This window comes from Sesamum indicum, linkage group LG8 (assembly GCF_026168435.1).
Source record: "Sesamum indicum cultivar Baizhima isolate 11 linkage group LG8, ASM2616843v1, whole genome shotgun sequence".
NCBI lineage: Eukaryota > Viridiplantae > Streptophyta > Magnoliopsida > Lamiales > Pedaliaceae > Sesamum > Sesamum indicum.
Window position 1 is genome coordinate 2684166 of NC_142664.1, and position 20229 is coordinate 2704394.

The 20229-nt window shown below is 36.7% G+C and overlaps 4 protein-coding genes across 6 annotated transcripts; 3 read left to right on the forward strand and 1 right to left on the reverse strand.

Annotated features, from left to right (window-relative positions):
* Positions 1-2928: 2928 nt before the first annotated feature.
* LOC105167468 (uncharacterized) lies at positions 2929-6998 on the forward strand. The gene is made up of 2 exons (XM_011087212.3): positions 2929-3406; positions 3856-6998. Exon 2 carries the CDS (start codon positions 3871-3873, stop codon positions 6640-6642), a length of 2772 nt encoding a protein of 923 aa, XP_011085514.1. The 5' UTR covers positions 2929-3406; positions 3856-3870; the 3' UTR covers positions 6643-6998.
* A 1241-nt stretch (positions 6999-8239) lies between these two features.
* On the reverse strand, positions 8240-15563 carry LOC105167470 (extra-large guanine nucleotide-binding protein 1). Of its 2 annotated transcripts, none has more exons than XM_088883048.1 (8): positions 14912-15563; positions 14683-14820; positions 14499-14606; positions 14258-14422; positions 13157-13337; positions 12383-12630; positions 10708-10856; positions 8240-10139 (listed from the first exon to the last, which is right to left on the reverse strand). In XM_088883048.1, the coding sequence occupies exons 1-8, from the start codon at positions 15539-15541 to the stop codon at positions 9563-9565; spliced, it is 2196 nt and encodes a 731-aa protein (XP_088739174.1). In that variant the 5' UTR covers positions 15542-15563; the 3' UTR covers positions 8240-9562. The 2 variants fall into 2 exon arrangements, with proteins under 2 accessions (XP_088739174.1, XP_011085516.1); XM_011087214.3 differs by having other exon boundaries at positions 14499-14603; positions 14912-15557.
* On the forward strand, positions 8338-9590 carry LOC105167471 (B3 domain-containing protein REM5-like). Its single transcript, XM_011087216.3, has 4 exons — positions 8338-8477; positions 8553-8847; positions 8932-9038; positions 9135-9590. Exons 1-4 carry the CDS (start codon positions 8412-8414, stop codon positions 9453-9455), a joined length of 789 nt encoding a protein of 262 aa, XP_011085518.1. The 5' UTR covers positions 8338-8411; the 3' UTR covers positions 9456-9590.
* Positions 15564-15582: 19 nt separating the features above from the next.
* Positions 15583-20136, forward strand: RUS4 (root UVB sensitive protein (Protein of unknown function, DUF647)). 2 transcript variants are annotated; one of them, XM_011087213.3, is made up of 10 exons: positions 15583-16222; positions 16853-16999; positions 17241-17387; positions 17675-17737; positions 17808-17884; positions 18194-18299; positions 18769-18871; positions 18970-19118; positions 19236-19301; positions 19750-20136. In XM_011087213.3, exons 1-10 carry the CDS (start codon positions 15722-15724, stop codon positions 19987-19989), a joined length of 1599 nt encoding a protein of 532 aa, XP_011085515.1. In that variant the 5' UTR covers positions 15583-15721; the 3' UTR covers positions 19990-20136. The 2 variants fall into 2 exon arrangements, with proteins under 2 accessions (XP_011085515.1, XP_020551737.1); XM_020696078.2 differs by lacking the exon at positions 17241-17387.
* The last annotated feature ends 93 nt before the right edge of the window (positions 20137-20229 follow it).

The window sequence follows — 20229 nt, forward strand, 5'->3', positions numbered from 1 at the left end:
TTTTTTGGGTCAAGTGGCAATTATACGTAATTATGATAATTTTTAGAAAATATAACCGTATTTTATCCTAAATTATTCATAAATTAACTATAAAAGCCAGCTAACTTCGAGTCAAGTGGCGATTTTAATAATTACTTTTTGTATACATATATATGTTTATATAATATCTTTTATTTATTTTTCAATACTCAAAATTTAATTCTCAAAATGAGTAAATAAAAACTGTTTTTTTTTCTCTCTAAGAATTAGAGAAGATAATATTCCCAAGGTGTGAATTGAATGTGATGTGGCTATAAGGACAACATGGGAAAATGCTAATTTAGAGAGTTGACATCAATTATGTCTTGCTTTGTGTTATGGGTCCAAAATTTTTACCCTCTGCCCTACCTACTAATTCTTGTTGCTTACCCTAATTCACCACAATATTATTTTCTCTTTTTCTTTTCCTTATTTTTTTTTTAAAAAAAATTCATTTTATGCACTATATCTTGTTAAAGAGTTTGCTTTAGTGTTTCTTTTTCGATGTGAGAATTGTGTTACTGGATTATTTATATCGTGAAAATTAATTATTGTTCTGAATATGTATTTGAATTGAATAAATAAGTAAATATTAACAAAATAAAAAAGTTATCGAGAGAAAAAAAAATTGAAAGTTGAGAAGAAAATATAAAAATAATAGACAGAAAAACTTAAAGACATCAAAATAGTGCTCTTCAATCGTAAAATGGCATAGATGTCCTTATAAGTTCTACCAGACATATAATTTACGGGCCTGCTTTTGCACACGGTGGTTTCAAAATTGAAACTACTCGAGTTTTTTTTGTTAAAAACAATGTTATTATTGTTATATAGCTAATTATTATTACTTGAGGTTATGAATTCAAATTCCATCGAACGGGTAGATGTTATGTCTCAATTTATGTGAAAAAAGTAAAGTAAAAAAGATGTAGCGATTTAAGTGAAAATGTATTGAAGTAAAAAATAATAAATCTTTGTCCATCCCAAAAAAGTTAAAATCAGTACACAAATTAACTATCTTATCTTTCCTGTTTTAATATATATATGTTTGTTATGGCGGTTTTCAGGTTACTGCGCCTTAGTCAAAGTCAACCGTCCATCCACAGGAATCCAAAGGCATCAAACACCAAGCGACGGGGAAACTCTCACACGAAAATTTTTATAAACTTTTTAACTTTTTCCCCCTCTCACTACCAATGATGTTTTCGATGTTAATGAATGGGGGGTTTGCAATAATTTATGTTGTTTCGTGGTGGGAATAAGCTGTAATGAAACTTGTAAGTTAATTTATGATAAAGATAAAAAATAATTTAATATTTATAAATTTATTGGTAAACTGCATAAATGTATAGAGAATATTTAATATTTTTAATTTAAACATATTAAAAGAAAAATTATAAAACAAAAATATATTTTTCAACTTATTTGAAATAAAGAAGTATAAAATTGGCAACCCAAGTCACCAAAATAATAATAATAATAATTGTTGTTGTTGTATGGTTGTAATAATCAATTATGATAACAAGTCATATTTCATATAGTTATTATGATAAGTAGTTATTTCAATAATAGACATAAAATTGGGAGCCAGGGAGTATTTGGTAAGATTACATTTGTTTTAAATTTGAATTATTCATATATATCTTTTTTTTTTTTTTATTTCATTTGATTTTATCAGCAAATTGCAAATCAAAGGTACAATGGATCTTCATTTTTCTTAATTGAAATAATAAACATAAAAAGTATCAAACAATATGAATTATATCACGTCATCTACATTATACTAATATGGCATAATATATCTTTTCATTTCTTTTTTAAGCTCATATTTCAAGTTCAAATACATGACTTTTCGTAAAAAAAATTAAACTTAAATCATTAGGCTGTCTGCAAAGGCACAAGTGAGCACCAAATTTGGCTTAATATTTAATCCTATTTTTGGATTTCATTTTTGGTCTCTTTATGTTGCAATTAATTATTTTCAATAAAAAAAGATAGAGATAATTTGTATAAACGGAAAATAGGTTAAAAGACGTAAATATATATAATTATCTTTTTTTCTTTAATAAGAATAACATTATAATTCTCATTAAGAAAATGGTAATTTGCGTATGATAAGCTGGTAGAATATATATTAAATTTATGTTACGTTCAATGTTTTATACCTTAAATAAGCATATTATTTTTAATAAAATGATATACGTATCGACTATTTAACTATTTAGCATATTCTGCGTGGATGCTAGTATCCACAAAATCATGAAACGCAAGGGTGAAAATGGGGTACATAAACAGTGATTGATCCCTAAACCTATAAAGAGTGATTGTTCCCAATAGCAATAAATTATCATATTTATTATATGATTAATATAATTCAATCAAATTTAATTTAAATAAGAATTTGCAACACATTGCTATGCTATTATTAGCCAAAAGGAATTCACATGCTGATGCTAGTAATGGATGACTACAATGATTGATTGGTCAGAGTTGAGGCTGACCAATAATAACACTAATAATTAACAATAACCGGTCTTAATTAATTTGCTCTGTAAGTACGAAAAAGGATCGAGTCAGTAGCTTTTTACGTCACAGTTAGAACTTAGAAATAATCTGATTTGAAACAAACAATCCCCTGAAAATTTCTACGAGTGTTTAGGACAATGTGGTTTTGGAGTTTGGGAGAAGAGTGACAGGAAACAGCTTTTACAAGCCAGCCGGGGTGGGGGTGTGGGGCCCTCTGGAGGTTTTGTTTAATCAAGAATCCAATTACTGTAGTGAGAGATTTGGATGAAAAAAGAAGAGAAAAATGATTTAAATTTGGGGGTTGTGTGAAAAGTCAAACGATAATTTGTTAAAAACTTAAATGTGAAGGGGCTTTAAAGAAAAGGCAGGTTTGGGTTTAGTCATTAGTGTGCTATACAAAGTGCCCTCGGTAGGGTCAATGTCAAAGAAGAGAGAGAGAGAGAGAGAGGAGAGTGTGGGGTAATGGTAATCAATTGTGGGATGTTTTTGGATTCACAAATGAAGTAAATGTGCATTTGTTGCGGAGGGTCTGTTTTTAATTGGATTTCAGAGGGGGGAGAGAGGGAGAGAGAGAGAGCTAATAGCTCTTCAGGTGATTCAAGAAAGGGGGGTAGAGGTCTTTTTGTTTCTTGAGGAGGAATTGTTGAGAAATCCCATTTTAGTGTGTGCTATTATTTCCTGGCGGGGGGATCTGTGTTCTTGGTGCTTCTCTTGATTTCCTCCTCACTCCCCGTATTGGGAGTTTTCTGTAAATTTGTTGATGTTCTTCGCCGTGCTTCAACTGTCAGTACTGAACCTCTGAATTCCGACTTCCTCAAAATCTGCAGATGTAATCTACTCGCTTTCCTGTCTTGTCGCTCAGGTCATGTTCACATTCTCCACTTGTGTTTTATTCGTCTGAACTAAATCTTCATGAAATGTTGAATCTAGGGTTTCTTTGATCTGGCCCAGTATTTGCTTTTTATTCTTTTCTTTCAATTCCGGTTCTTTTTCAACTCAAAATCTGTTCTTGATGTTTGAATGTTCGCCTAAAGCAAATGCTCTTGTCCTTTCTCTCCTTATAATAGGGGGTTTTGATTTTTGAAAGCAAAGGTTTATTCTGGAGGACGCTTTTCTTTCTGGCTTTAATCCCTTTTGCTTTTTGGATTTAGGGTTTGAATCTCCTTTTTCTGGGTTTTAGTTGGTAGAAGGCTAAACCCACACATACCAAAAAAGAAAAAATAAAAGAAAAGGAATTACTCTTGCTTTGTTTCTCTTTTCTTGATTGTATTCTCTCTATACCTGATAGATTTTGTACGTTTGTAAGAGCAGAAACAGGAAGCTTTAATGCATCTCTCACTATGGAAACCATTATCTCACTGTGCTGCTCTTATCTTGGACAAAAAGGGCAGAAGAAGAGATGGGTCTGACCACTCAGCAGCGGAAATTAAGGCCAACCCGTCAATTCTGAGGAAATTGCAAGAGCACAAGCTGAGGGAGGCTCTTGAAGAAGCATCTGAAGATGGTTCTCTTGTTAAGTCCCAAGACATGGATTCTGAGTCCTTGGCCAATCAAGATGATGGCTTGGGCAGATCGCGGTCGCTTGCTCGGCTAAATGCCCAGAAAGAATTCCTCAGAGCTACTGCTCTTGCCGCTGAGCGCACATTCGAGTCGGGGGACTCCATTCCACAGCTCAGTGAGGCTTTCTCGAAGTTCCTCACAATGTACCCCAAGTACCAGTCATCAGAGAGGATTGATCAGCTGAGGTTGGACGAGTACTCGCATCTCTCTGGTGCAGGGTCAAAGGTATGCCTTGACTATTGTGGGTTTGGGTTGTTTTCATTGCTGCAAACTGTTCATTACTGGGAATCATCCACATTTAGTTTGTCTGAGATTACTGCCAATTTGAGTAATCATGCTTTGTATGGGGGAGCTGAAAATGGAACTATAGAACATGATATAAAGACCAGGATAATGGATTATTTGAACATCCCTGAGAATGAATACGGCCTTGTGTTTACTGTGAGCCGTGGCTCTGCCTTTAAATTGCTTGCTGAATCATACCCGTTTCACACAAATAAGAGGTTGTTGACCATGTTTGATCACGAGAGCCAATCAGTGAATTGGATGGCTCAGAGTGCTAGAGAGAAAGGTGCCAAGGTTCATAGTGCATGGTTTAAGTGGCCTACTCTTAAGCTTTGTTCCACGGACCTGAGGAAGCAAATTTCGAACAAAAAGAAGAGAAAGAAAGATTCAGCATCTGGTCTTTTTGTGTTCCCTGTTCAGTCTAGAGTTACTGGTGCCAAGTACTCGTATCAGTGGATGGCTCTGGCCCAACAGAACAATTGGCATGTCTTGCTTGATGCTGGGGCATTGGGCCCAAAGGACATGGATTCTCTTGGGTTGTCCTTATTTCGGCCAGATTTCATCATCACATCATTCTATAGGGTGTTTGGTTATGATCCCACGGGATTTGGGTGCCTTCTGATTAAGAAATCTGTGATGGCAAGTCTTCAAAATCAGTCAGGTCATGCTGGCAATGGTATAGTGAAAATCACTCCTGTATTTCCTCTGTACTTGAGTGATTCAATGGATAATTTCCCCGGATTTGCTGAAGATGAGGAAGCCAGTGGGAATGGCGATGTTAATACTGAAACCCGTCCTGGATCTCAATTGCCTGCCTTTTCTGGTGCTTTCACTTCTGCTCAGGTACGAGATGTGTTTGAGAGTGAGATGGAGCATGATAACAGTTCTGACAGAGACGGGGCAAGCACCATATTTGAAGAAACTGAAAGTATTTCTGTCGGGGAGGTGATGAAAAGCCCAGTCTTCAGTGAAGATGAATCGTCTGATAACTCACTGTGGATAGATTTGGGTCAGAGTCCAGTAGGCTCTGACATTGCCGGTCACTCGAACAAACATAAAGTGTCGTCTCCCTTACCACCGGCTTGGTTTTCTGGCAGAAAGATTAATAAGCTGACTTCTCCAATTGCCTCAAAGTTATCCAGTAGCCCAATGTACGACAAGGAATTGAACATGGGAGACCGCCATGTATTATCATTTGATGCTGCTGTTCGGTCAGTGTCTCAAGAAGTGGACCATTTCAAGGAGATTCCTGAAGAACATATTGCGGATGGGTTCCCTGCTTCAAGAGAATTCAGGACTCCAGATAATCAACATTTTCATGAAATTGAAGAAGAACCCGAAATCAACAAGTCTGCTGTCAAGGGCTCTAGTTATCCGAGTATTCAACATGGAGCTGCTTCTGAGATATGCCTTGAGAAGGAGAGTGCAATAAGACGAGAGACGGAAGGTGAATTTAGGTTACTGGAAAGGCGAGAAAGAAACAGAATTGCTGGTGGCAGGTTTTTTGGAGTAGAAGAGTCTGAGCCAGCTGGAAGCAGAGGGAGAAGGGAATCATTTAGCACAGATGACAACCACAGAGCTCACATTGGCTGGACTCTGGAGCAAGGAGAGTTATCTACCGCCAGTCTAGACGATGATGACTATATGAGCAACGATGAATATGGCGACGGGCAAGACTCGGAGAGGGGTGAACCAGAAATAATCTGCAGGCATCTTGATCACATAAATATGTTGGGTCTCAACAAGACCACTTCACGGCTTCGGTTCTTGATCAATTGGCTTGTGACCTCTCTGCTGCAGCTAAGGCTGCCTAGTCCAAATGGAAAGGACGGTGCACCACTAGTTCACATTTATGGCCCCAAAATTAAATACGAACGAGGTGCTTCAGTTGCATTCAATGTGAGGGACCGAAACAGGGGTCTGATCAGTCCAGAAGTTGTTCAAAAACTGGCTGAGTCACGTGGTATTTCTCTGGGTGTTGGAATACTCAGTCACATACGGATACTAGATAGCCCCAAGCAGCAGCGTGGATCCTTGAGTCTCGATGACACCACCCTCTGCAAACCAATGGAAAATGGTAGACACGACGGTAAAAGTGGATTCGTCAGAGTTGAGGTCGTCACAGCTTCACTTGGCTTTTTGACCAACTTTGACGATGTCTACAAGTTGTGGGCATTCGTGGCCAAATTTCTCGACCCAAACTTTGTGAAAGAGGGTGTCCTTCCGCCTGTTGCCGAGGAGGTTGAAGAATGAAATGGGATATCCCACTAATACTTTCGTCCCATTGCCCTAAGGTGCGTATATGCAACAAAAAGTTTTGGCAGGATTCTTTTTGCCCCTCCTGCATCTTTGCTGCACGCGGGGGCATTTGTTCATTCTTGTTTTTGGTTGTTTGAGTTTTATCCTTTGCCTTCTTCGGTTCCTGTAGAGTTTGGCTTAGAGATCTGTCTCTTTTCAGATATTAGTTATGAACTAAAGCAGATACAAATGAGCATTACATTCCCCTGTCCCAAACTAGTTGATGGCCAAAGTGGTTTCTGCTGTGTAAAAATCATTATATTTTGCTTGTTTCATATTAGATTCTACTGTACATGAATCCCTCTGATCAATTTGTCAAGCTGAGATTTATGAGGAAGCTTGAAATGCTTAGACAGTAGTGTTGAATTGAGATAAAAATTGCATTTCCCGTCGAGTTTCCCGGACATGGAATTGAAGTTCTTGTACAAGATTTTCATTTGTTCCGCAAATGTATGATTTATCAGTAACTGTACTAATCGGGTTCCTGTTCACACATCATGCATGAACCAAGATTAGGTTGTCTTGGATTCAATCCCAAGTCTTCTGATTAAAAAGAAAATGACTTCCATTTTCTAATAAAAAGTTGGTAATACTGTTTAATTTTCTGTCCTTTAGCAAATTGAAGAACCCATCTAGAAAATTACATGCAATTACGTCAACAATAAGAAAATTTCACCCCCAGAAAAAGAAAAGAAATGATATGGATGTTGTTAGGTATCTGTCTTGTGACTAATGCAAGAGATTTCTTGTTCCATGTGGACCACAATATTATACAAGCAGAGCTCCAGAAGTAATGAAATGCAAAGTGTTGGGTTCACTCCAACGATCAAATCAGTCAAGTAATTAGGTTGCTAATAAAAGATGGTTTATATATTAGGAGAAGGAAACACTGTAAGTATTATCATTTCATATACCATTTCAGTTTAACTGATTGGACCAGATTGAAAATATTATATTTTAATTAATTAAGCTAAAAGGCAAAATATATTCAAATAAGAAATATTAACATGTTTGAAGTCAATTTCATACCATTAACAACAATTTTCAACAAAATTTAACAAGAAACACACTAAAATAAACTCAACAGTTTATTTATAAAAAATATTATAATTAATTTCCTATATCTTGTAACAAGAATAAATTGAAAGTTCAGTTCTGTTAAAAATTAACAACCAATTTATTAAAATATAAAAATTTAAAAAATAAAAAATAACAAATTATTAAATGCTGCTTGTGGGGAAACGGTCCAAACATTATTTCACCCCACCGACTTCTCACCTTCTCTCTTCCCCCAAGTTCCAATTGCTCCCTTCTCCGGCTTTTACGATTCAAATTTCTTGCACTACTTTTACCATTTGAGTCGCAGAAGCCAAAATTATTGAAGAGACAGTTTCACACTTAAACTTGTCAGTTGTCTACAGCAAATTTGTTAAAGAAACTCAAGAAGAAAGCCTCATTTCTGCACCAGCTTGAATTTTATACCTTTTACCTTAAAGAACTCGTACGGACATGTGACGTTGAAATGGATATCAACACACTGGAGAGAGAGAGATTTCAGGCATCTTGAAAGACAGAGTACATTGATTAGCAAAAGACAAACAAAAGTCGTTTAGTATCTCCTCCTCTACAAATACAACAATGCAAGAAGTTTCAGACATCTAAAGCCCGCATGTTTCAGTTAGTTTCTCTTCAAACATTCAAGAATCAGACAATAGTGTACAGAGATGAATAGTTCTCTCAACCGGCCGAGCTTCTTCAAACCCCTCATCGGTGACTTTTCGACCCAACTCGTAAGTCTCAGAAAAATGGCAAGTTGATTTGATTTCCAGATATTGTTGTTATGTTTGTGTTGTGTTGTATTGCAGTCAATACCAGTTGAATTTGCAAGAAGACACAAAGACATGCTGCATGGAAAAGTCTGCCTAGTAACTGAATCTCAGGAATCTTGGGCGGTGAAGATCGAACAGGTAAATGAGAGGCACTGTTTCATAGGAGGTTGGCCTGAATTTTTGAAGGGAAACCAACTTGAAGAAGGAGATTTTCTTGTTTTTTATTTTGTCGGAAGATCGACATTCAGAGTTGCAATCTTTTCCATGGATGGTTGTGACAAGTGGTATCCTTCCTCCGATGTTGATGGCATCCAAGAACCTGGGATTTACTGTAAGACTCAGAACTCTGATATGTTCTTCATGGTTGGAAAATGTTTTACAATCTTTTGAGCAGGTGAACATGTCCATTTTCCAGGGAATTTCCCTGTAAAACAGGAATGCGGGAGTGGAGATAGCTGTGACAAGACCAGTGAAATTCCAAGGTTTTCTGTCCAGTTGAGGAGATACAGTACATACCATCTGGTGAATACTTTCTGAACCATCATGTTCAAATGAATCAATATTCAACTTTTCCACACTTCTGACTTGTTTGTTTCAAAATCTCTTGGGCATTTTCAGTTCTTTCCAGCTGCTTTTGCTGCCAAAACTGGATTACGGAGGAAGAGCAAGATAACGTTGCGGGATCCAAGAGGGAGGAAATGGCCGGTAACATTATTCACCAGGGAAAGACCTCATAGGATTCAAACTTCCACCGGGTGGAATGAATTCTTGGCAGCACAGAAACTATTTGTTGGAAGTATCATTTCACTTGAATCCGTTCCGGGTTCTGATGATGATGATCTGTTCCAAGTGAAAGTGCTCAAAAATAGAGGAAAAGGAGAACTTTTTAGGGCTTTCAACAAAAACCTTGGCAGGCCGCAGCTCAGCAGGCGTTTGTAGTTGCCCTTCACAACGCACACACAAGTTATTGCACAAATGTTTTCATATCTGATGTTGTACTGGATGAAAATCCAGAGATTATGTTCATCATTCAATCAGAATTCTGCTCAGCTGTCTTCCTCTGAGTAAAAACTATCCTCGCTGAAGTAATCTGTATCGTAGTATTTGCTCGTCTCTTCTTCCCACTCCAAAACTTCCCTTGCATATCTAAGTGCTGCATCTGTGCTCTCCTGTTCCAAACAGGCCACTTTTGCGACGTACAACTTTTTCCGACCGGTTAGATTATTGTAGAGATCCTTGAACTTAACGGATATATAATAAAATCCCTTTTCGGCATCGGATGCACCCACCCTGCGATCACTGTAAGCTGATCTAACAGGAAGAAAATCATTGAACCAATCACATTTATCCAGAGGAAAATGTTCTATCTTTTGCTCAAACAAGTCATATTTTGTTAGTAGGAGAAGAAACGGTGTCTGATCAAAGAGCGGATTTGTAACCATGCTCTCAAAGCACTTCCTATCATGCATCATCTTGTTGACTGAGACTCCATTTTCGTCGATGACAAACTCATCATAATCACTTAACGAAACACAGAAGACAACCATCTCAACATCTTCAAACTTCTCAAGCAACTCGTTATGGTCGTCAACTCTATTTGACGTTGATCTAATAAGCTGATATCTGAAGAACAACAGGGCAAGGCCCAAAATGTCAGAGAATATCATTATTTAAGGGACGTTTGCAATAACTTCTGTGCTTATCACCTTTTGGCTAACAATAATTTTTCAAGAGTGTTTTTTAATTGTGTTTTTTCTGAAACACTCCAACTTCAACTTTTTTTTTCGTTCTTCACACTATTTTCAAACACTTTCAATTTTTACTATTACAGAACTAACGATTTCTTTTTAACTTATTCCCATCATAAAAGCAGAAGCTATTTCAAACACCCTCTTCGTGTCTCAGAACTAAAAGAACCTGAGACAGGATAAGCTCATCTTAATCTTCACAAGACAACATTTGTTTATATAAAATCAATATGTGTTAACGTCTATGGATAGCAAGAAAGTTGTCATGAAGATTAGAAGTACAATACATTCTACTCTATGCACAAAATAACAGCAGATGATGATGAGCATACGGTCACGGACACAAACAAACCTCTTGGAATGATGAGCATATAGTCACAGGCGAAGATTATGTCCGGAAAGACAAATTGCAATAGAAATACCAGAGTAATTAGTAGACTCACCTTGTAAAATGTAGCTTATCCCCACTGTAATACTCGTCATTGTGTGGGGGTGGGAATGAGAAGTCCAAGTAAGAAGGTGATGAAGGAAATCCTTCAGCATATAGGATGTCCTTGGAAGGGTCATAATCTGGTTTAAGTATATCAACTGCCTGGAGAAAGAAAAAGTTTGAGCAATCTAAGGATAAATACTAATTAGGGATAATTACATTTACACCCCTCATCTATTGTCTTTTTTACAGATTCACCCCTCCCTTTTAAAAAATTACAGAAATCATCCTTGGCAGCCTTTAAAAACAAAAAATGCCCCTGTTGACTCGATCAAATTTTAATTTACTTTAATTTTTCAGTGACCAAAATGCCATCATGGGTATTTTGTAATTACCAAAAGGTAAAGGTAGAGGGGGTATCAAAGGAATGTTTATGGAGATGAATAATATGACCCTGTATATTTTTTTATTATTTATACTAATTTTTAATTTTAATTTAAATTATTTTATTAACTTTTTTTAATTGAATCTTTATATAAATCTACACTTTTTAATAATTAAAATATTAAATTAATAAAATTAGTTATTAGATTATAAGTTTAAATTAATTATCATACTTTTATAAATTTTTGAAATTATTAAAATAAAAGGTAATTTACCCTTAATTTATTTATAATTAAGTTTTATTAAAAATTAATAAATAATAATTTAAATTAATTTTTTTTTAAAAAAATTATTCTTGCTTCCCAACCCTACCGCTATGCCCACCCTCAACTCCTGCCTACGCCCTTGCTTGCACTGCCCCATGTGGCCTACGGTCTCGCCCCACTTGCGCCATGCCTTTCACCCACCTCCGCCATCGTTCGCCATCAAAACATGTATGTATAAATATATGAATATATATATATATGTCCAATTATATACATATTTATATTGTTCAAACATACATACATATATGTACAATTTATTAATTTTAATACAGTTTAGTTATAAACAAAAATAGAAAAATAAATCTTTTAATTTTAAGAATTTAAAATAATTTATACAAGTGTGATAATTTTTTAATTTGAATTTATAAGCTAGTAACTAATTTTTATTAATATATTGATTAAACAATTTAATATTTCAATTATTAAGGGGTGTACTTTTATATACAGATTCAATAAAAGAAAGCTAATAAAATAATTTAAATTTAAATTAAAAATTAGTATAAATAATAAAAAAAATATATGAGGCCATATTATTCATTCTCATAAACATTACTATGACATCCCGTCTACCTTTTGGTAATTAAAAAACACCCTTGAGAGCTTTCTGTCATTGAAAAATTAAATTAAAGTTTGAGCGAGTGCATTTTTGGGTTTAAAAGTTGTCAGGGGTGGTTTCTGCAATTTTTGAAAAGACATAGATGGTTTGTGCAAACGGACAATAGATGAGGGGGTGTAAAGTAATTATCCATACTAATTATGATTCAGAGTATGATCCGGTGTATGAAAATTATCATATTACATTTACTAGGTACAGATGAGTTATAGTCTGTCTTTTTCATATCTACGTATAATTTGAGTGATGGCTTGATTAAGTTATGATGCATAGAGAGCAGCGGGGAATAAGTTATGATGGTAAGAAAATCATTTTCCGTTTCATGTTAAGCAGCAAATGGTATGACAGATGAATTATCTTCTTACTCGGTTTAGGAAATAATTGGCGGCAGTAGACAGCTCCTTTAGTTCACTTCTCCGGCTGAATGTTTGCTGAGTTGCAGGATCACTCCACAATTCCTTAAGCAGTGGTGCAGACGACTCGATGAAAGCAGCTGAAAAGACATCCGAACTAGTTGATGCCTTGATATAGAGAAGCCAATCAGATAACGCTTTCATTCTCGGACTAAAGGAATATATACATTTTTCATCACTGGCATCTGCATCTGCATCTCCTGTTTATCAACCAGAAGAAACAAGTTCAGCACTCTTTCACTCTAAATGTAAACCTCTAACACAAGCCTACTTAGAAGCAACGATTATTTATCAGCAAAATGAAAAATAAACAAAAACAGATTAAATCATCCTGGCTATTGAAATATACAATAGTAAGCCATCAACTTATGTGGAAAACTATATTAGGTTGTAATTGTGTTTCTTAGACATGTTCCTCGTTCTATTTCAGGTACAAAATTGTACAAATTCTGTAAACTGCATAATGAACGTGGACAGAACTTCATTCAAGTTAAAAGGTTGCCTTATCAACATATATGTGGAGCTTATAAAGTTTACAACCATGCGGAAAAAAGGTTGTACTTGAGGAAGCTGCATTTCATTTTCAGGAAAATTAACCGGTTCTCAAGATTATGTATGCAACTCCTTAGTTTTTGTAATCATCCAGAGGAGCAGTTTCTGTCAATCATCTCCCTGCCATCATATGCTCGATTATTCTGAAAAAGAATATATAACATTCACTTGTACCTGCAAAGCCCTGTCTATCAGCAGATTTGTTTCTTCTTGATTCGTTCAAATTTTCTTCTTCAAAATGTTCACGGCCCTCAAGAAGTATACTCATATAGTGGTATAAGTTGCTCTGTATTAACAATTTGATGTGTTCAAACTCATCAAGCAAAGAAGTTTGATCTGTGTAAAGAAATATGGCCTGCAAAATGATATTGAATTTGATTAATAGGACAACCAATCAACCATCACCAGGACAACATAATGAAAAAGCAGAAACACCACCAGAGTGAGCCACATATTTGCTCTATAGTCAACAATTAGAGAAAATATTACATGTATAGTAGAATCTTGGGGTGGCTGTCAGCATGTAAGAAGGTTATGCTTTCTTGAAGAAGATAATCGCACTAAAAATCCACAACTAACTATTAGAACACAAGTAAACAAGCATGTAGTGGGTATGTAACTAGCAGGAACTTGCAATAGTGTAGAGAACAATGTGAGAGGCCTGACAATCCGTATGCATGGCTGTGGACTTCAGTAGTCTAGGGTAATCTTTTTCATCTCTCACTGTCATGTTTTCCAGCTGAAATTTCACGATAGTCTAGAGTCAGTAAGCATATAGCTGCATTTGAGGTAATTTCGAATCAATCCACATCTCTATCCATGCTTAGGAGAATGTGTTTTCATGAACATATTAAACATGGATTCCTCAAGACCCACGATTCAGCATTAGTCAAAAGCTGGAGATGAAAAAAGATCGCTTAAAATGCTTCCGTAGATCTCTTTTTAGACAGCATTTATCTTAGGTAAAAATTGAATCCTGTTTGGATGAAAGTTCTATATTTTGTGGATCAGATTCTTGATCTAATGCTGCAGAATCAAATCAAGGATGAGCCCGGATGAATGCCAAAAAGAAAAAACATGCACTGTTAGGGGCACAACATTTTGGTGGTTCTAAGTGCAACAAAAACACCTGTACCAACATGGCAACTCTGAAAGCATTAGAGTATCTTAAGGTGGATGCAGAAAAAGTGATCTTCCTCTTCCATCAAATAACCAAAACATAATCTTTAACAACTAAGGATGTCTACCGCAGAGACCAAAATTTTGCCAACAAACCTGCTTAAAAATGGTGCTTGTCCCAGATCCTCTACATCCAATCAGAAGAATCTTCTGAATAGCCCCCTGCTCAAAGTGGTCAGGCACAGACGACTCTCCAGGAGTATACGAGGATTTGGGAGGGAATGGCAGAGAGAGCATCGAACACAGTAGCTTCACTCCCACCTGAACATTGAAATCACTGAATGAATAGTGGGGATGGCAGAGTGAAAGGAACTCATAGTTTTAACAAGAACCCCACCTTCCCCCAGATATTCCCTCTTATCACATTTGTTCCCTCTTCTTGGTATAAACCATCTTCATACATCCACAAACGTAGATCTGGGTGACATCTGACACCAGCGAACTGCTAAGCACAGACAATAAAGTTAACAAGGAATGAGAAAACAATCTCAGCTTGATGCCAGCTTTCTACAAGTCTCCACCTTTAACATACGCAGCTCCACTCTGGTGATTTCCCGACCATTTACAAAAACTAGCGTGTTCCCATTGCTAGCATGCTGTTCAAGGCGGCCGGCTATATCCAACTGGGCGCTAATCATCTGTGAAGGCTTGCGTCCTTGCTGTTAAAGTCCATACCAGCAGATTCCATCAAATTAGGGAATTGACATCCAAATCTAACAGCATAACTTGTAAAAAGCAAATGCATATTACCTTCCCCCATAAACCTGAGACTCTGTCATACCAATAGTTTCCTGGAGTCAACTTTTTTGGCGGATATCGGCAACTCTGCAACATCGCTAGCTCTCTGCTAGTAAGAGCCTTACCATTAACAAAAATGTCTCCAGGCGCCAATTGTCTGACTTCAGGTGATTTTTCAGCCTTGATTATACCCGCAAGGGCCGCAACTTCCAAATCATTAGCCTTATAGCCCCGGATATGTGTTTCACGAACTGAATTCTGTTGATACCAAGAACTTGAACTTGAAAAGTCGAACGGCAATTCCAGAAGCGGCGAAGAGAAGCTGAAACCCGATCCGCTGGAGCTGACGCTTGGAGTCCTGGAGTGGGCATGAAAAAGTTCCCAAAGCTGCTCTCTTCGGAGCGTGGCTACAACAAGCCTCTCCCAGTTGTCGTAGACGATCCTCGACATGATATTGATAATATCTCTTGCCCACTGTAACTTCCCAAAGTCTTGTGAGATCTTACGAATCCTGGCATGACAGAACCAACAAGACCCGTCTGCGTAAGATCCACATTTTTGCAGAGCAATTCTAGGATTAGGACAGTTGACGAATGACGCGTAAGAGTAGACCAAGAAAAGAACAAAGAAGTTGTAATCCATTCAGTCATCACGCTCTCTTATTTTATGCCAAAAGATTGAGAAAATGACTATTACAACCCTTGTTCGTACCATTCTCTTCATCTTACTAGGGCATACACCTGCACACTTTCCATAGAAATAACACCACAAACACACACACATACACAGAGTTCAGAGTTCATACCATTGTCAGTAGTCGTGATGAAATTAACAATACAAACACCTTCACATTCACAATTGTATCCCACATGGGCTCTAAGATACGACCCCGTCGAAATCACCAAACACATCAAACCCAAAACCTCTCTTAAATCCTTAGCTCTATCAAGCTCCTTGAATACCTCCTTCAACTTCAGCCATGAATATCAAGAGGAAGAAAAGTTAAAACCCACCAACCTCAACGACAAAAATCCAAAAAATTTCAATCTCCCTGTTGTGATACGCCACTCGGGCACGGTTTCAAGGTGCTTTTGGGATGGGAAGGAGTTGAAATTGGTCTCTGTTGATGGTAGTAATGCGTTTTCTTTGTGGGATTTTTCTCTTGATTATGAAGATGGGATGAGGAAATTGGGTAGGGTGTGTGGGGCTGCTGTAAGGAATTTTTTTCTACCAAGGGAAGTGGGCGGGAATTATTTGGAGTATGTGAAATGGAAGTTCTTGCATAGAGTTTTCAGCTCCGCTCTTCAGGTTCTTGCTACTCAGGTACTGACTTTTATATGTTTCTTCTTCGCTCGGTTTGGGGTTAAAACTTCTGGTAACGCGCAGTAACAAAGTTCAAGTTTTTGGATTAAGTTTGGGTAAATTTACAAGAACATTGAACGCCGCCATGGGTGACTCTTAAGGTTCAGCCAGTTTTATTATAAAAATGGTGCAACTGAATGTGCTAGAGTTTATTCAATAAGGATATCTGGATTGAGACTTAATCCTGCTCTTCATGTTCTCGCAACGCCAGTTCATACTTTGTACACTTCTGCATTAAAGCTTCTAGATTTTCAAGTTGTTGGATTCATTTGATGATTTTCTCACAATAATTGTATCAACTGTTTGGTGATTATTGTTGCTTTATAATTTCTTCTATCAGTAGTTGATGGGTAACTTTTTATCCTTGGATTAAATAAGAATCCTGTTTTCAACTTAAACGATTCGCCCTTCCTTGTTGTTTGCTGGAATTATTTTGAGATTAGTCAATTATATACATAAGATTTGTGCATGTGTTTTCATGTTGGCACTGTTGAGGTTAGGATTACTAACTGATTCTTCTAATCCCTTTATGTTTTCAAATTTTTCTCAGTAAACTAAGCATGAGCTCTGATGTTTGAATTGTCATATTAGGCAATGTTTCGGGCAATAGGAATTGGCTATTCTCGTTCACTCCCATCAGCTGCTGCCCTGAATTGGGTTTTGAAGGATGGGCTTGGGCGGCTGAGCAGGTGCATCTACACTGCTAGCCTTGCTTCATCTTTTGATACCAATCTCAAGGTACTTCTGGCCCTCCAGAAGAGGTGGCAACACCTATCTGGTTGAAATTGATTGGTAATTATATAGTCCTACTTCTTTACTTTCTCAAACCAAGTACTGGTGAATAACGAATTTTCTCAACTGGAACTGCTATAAAATTCCTGCTTCCTTCAACATAAATTCTTTAAGAATTTCTTTCTTTCACTTGAATATTTTTAATTTCTTATGAGGAAATGCTGACATTTTTGTTTGTCGATTGAAGAGAGTTAGGTTTGCAACCTCTGTTCTGTTCAGTTTGAGCATCGGAGTTGAGTTGTTGACTCCTGTCTTTCCCAAATACTTTCTGCTTCTTGCCACAATAGCCAACATTGCCAAGCAAATAAGCCTTGCTTGCTACTTAGCAACTGGTGTAAGTTTCAGCATATCTGCATTCTATGTTATAGAGACTAGTTTTCTATGATACTTCATTAGTTAGAACTATCTAGAAAATCGAATGGGTGAACATTCAATATTTAGATCCCTACGCTTCCTTGAAACTATCATGGCATTTACCTAATCAAAACAAGTACCTGATTTAGTTGCTTCAGTTAGTGAAATTTTGGAAACTTGAGTATGCCAACCATTTTCTTTCCTGCAAAATTTGTGACAACCAGTTCCGTACATGGTGATGGAAAATTCAATTTATCATGTTGCCAGTCTGCTGTTCACAGAAGCTTTGCCATCGCGGATAATCTTGGTGAAGTGTCTGCAAAGGCCCAGGTGTGAGATTATGTGAAATATTCAAGTATTATAACAAATATCTTGAACTAATTCTTGGTTTATGTTTCAGATACAAACAGTCTGCTTTGACAATGTCGGTCTTCTGCTTGCTGCTACCTTCAACATTTTGTTTAGAAACAATCAAAGGTTTCTGCTCCTGTCCTGACATTCACAACTATTGCCACTGTCCTTGCATTCTCCATTACTGTCTATGATTGTAAATACATATGCAGCTTCTCTCTGAAAATGAATTCTTACTGCATATCCTTGTACATAAACATGCAATTATTGTCGTAATTGTTGATTCTGCAATCATTTTGCTGTAATGGATTATATGAACTGTGATGATTGGTTGGAGCATGAAATGATTAAAATTAGGATTTTATTTTCTGGTAAAATAGGCTTATGGATTATTAAGCTTGCTTTATGATTTCTGACTTCTCTGTGGTGTGAAAGGTTATTGGCAGCTCTACCATTTGTTGTGTATCCAATCTTCTCTGCTATTGACCTTTTTGGGATTTATCAAGGGCTAAAACATGTTCATCTGCAAACATTAACTAAGGTTAGTCCTTTATATTGCAGGAAGTTCCATCCCCAATTTTGTTTAAAACTCCATGTCTTGTGAGTTCTCATAGTTTACTTAATATTTCCACATTTTGTGCAATGCATACATGTATTGCCAATTTTAGACAGCCATCTACAAAAGGGTATGCTGATTTATATATAGTCCTTCTTGCTGTAATATCCTAATCATTTTATTAGGATAGCAGTTTGGTTTGTGGTTATTACTTCGTGGCTTTCAGTTCACTACCTTAATTATATTACCTTTTCAACTTTCAACCTCTGCAGTGATCCTCTGGTACACGAGATCACGATCTATGCCACATCATTCTAGCATGATATAGTAATAACAAACTTGTCACTTTACATCTTTATTTCCAAAGTGGAAAAGAAGTGTCTTAACCTCGTCTATGATATGTATTGCTATTAAGCACCAATCAACCACCTCTTTTTTACACTTTCTTGTCCAGGATAGGCTTGAGTTAATAATAAACATCTGGATTCAGCAAGGATGCATCCCATCACCAGCTGAAGTGAGTAAAAGGGAAGATATTAATTTTTTATGGAGTAAAGGTAAGGCTTTCGTCCCGCTTTTGATCCACAGTGAATATGAATTTTCCCTTTGAACTGCCTTACCATTAGATACAACTCCTAAGTGAGTTTTGGATTAGGCAGGGAGCTGCTGCCCATTAGAATTGGTTGCTTGATTCCCAAGAGAAAAATTCCAAAGCTATCTTTGATGACGTTGAAATCTTTAAAAGATGATGATTTCTACTTCATTTGCATGGAGAGCTCCAATAGTGGATCCGGAATAAGGGATGTACGTGTTTCGATAATGCTTTTATGCTGTCATGTTTCATTGTAATTGAATTTCTCGTCATTCTGCCATCAGTTTTAGTTCACCTCTTCTCATGCTACATTTTTGGCCCAATTGCAGCACGGAATCCTTCTCTGTCTTCGGGAAGGAGCCAGAACTTCAGATGTTATCACGGGTTTATTGCAGGTGAATCGTCTTTCTACTATCTATCAATCTTGTTCTCTTGAAAGCAAGAAAGTTATCTAGTGTCATGCTTGGAAATGAAAAATGAAGTAAGAAATTTTCCACTAAATAAAATTTAGAGATAATAATTACATAGATGTCCTAGAAATTCAGGAATATTACAAAAAAGTTTCCTTCGTTTTTGAAGATTTCGCTGATGACCCCTGCAGTTATATCTTTATTACAGATTCCTTTCTGCCCATCAAATATTCAAAGTAAAAACATGTTAGCAAAAGGGCGCAAGATAATTTTTCAAAACTGAAGTCTTTTTTAATATACCTAAATGTCAAGAGATGTCAGTGTCATACCCGTAAAACTTACCCTAATAAAATACACAACCGTTGAATGTTCGAGACTCTTGTGCTTTCTTGGCTTATACCTAAGATTTGTGATGATTTTGTGAAACTCCTAGGCATGTTACATTCGCAACGGCCTCCTACTTGATAAGAGCAGTTGGGATAAGGCTTTAGAAGCTTGCGACGACTCAGGTTCTCTTCTAAGGGAATGGTTTACATTGATGGAAGAAAGCAAGAAATCTGCAACAATCGATCTTGGTCTGTTTATTGACAAGATGTCGGGATTGGGGTGGGTGTGCAGAAACATTCTTTTGAGCTCACAAGAGCAAGCACGATATAATTTTGTGGCTGACTGAGGTCAGTATGTTTTCTAGTGTTTTGCTATCATAGTTTCTTACACAGGCAACTGAAGCCAGTGTTGGTAGAAAAGTTTTCAGCTGTTCAAAAATCTTATTTGATTGAAAAAAATAAAGTTTCCTCCAAAAGGAGAGCGATGGTGTTCTTGTTCCGCTGTCTCATGTAGAGACTCATTCTTGTAATTTATTTCTTAGGCCTCAGGACAAGAAATGTTCAGAAATCTTGCTAACTGCATGTTC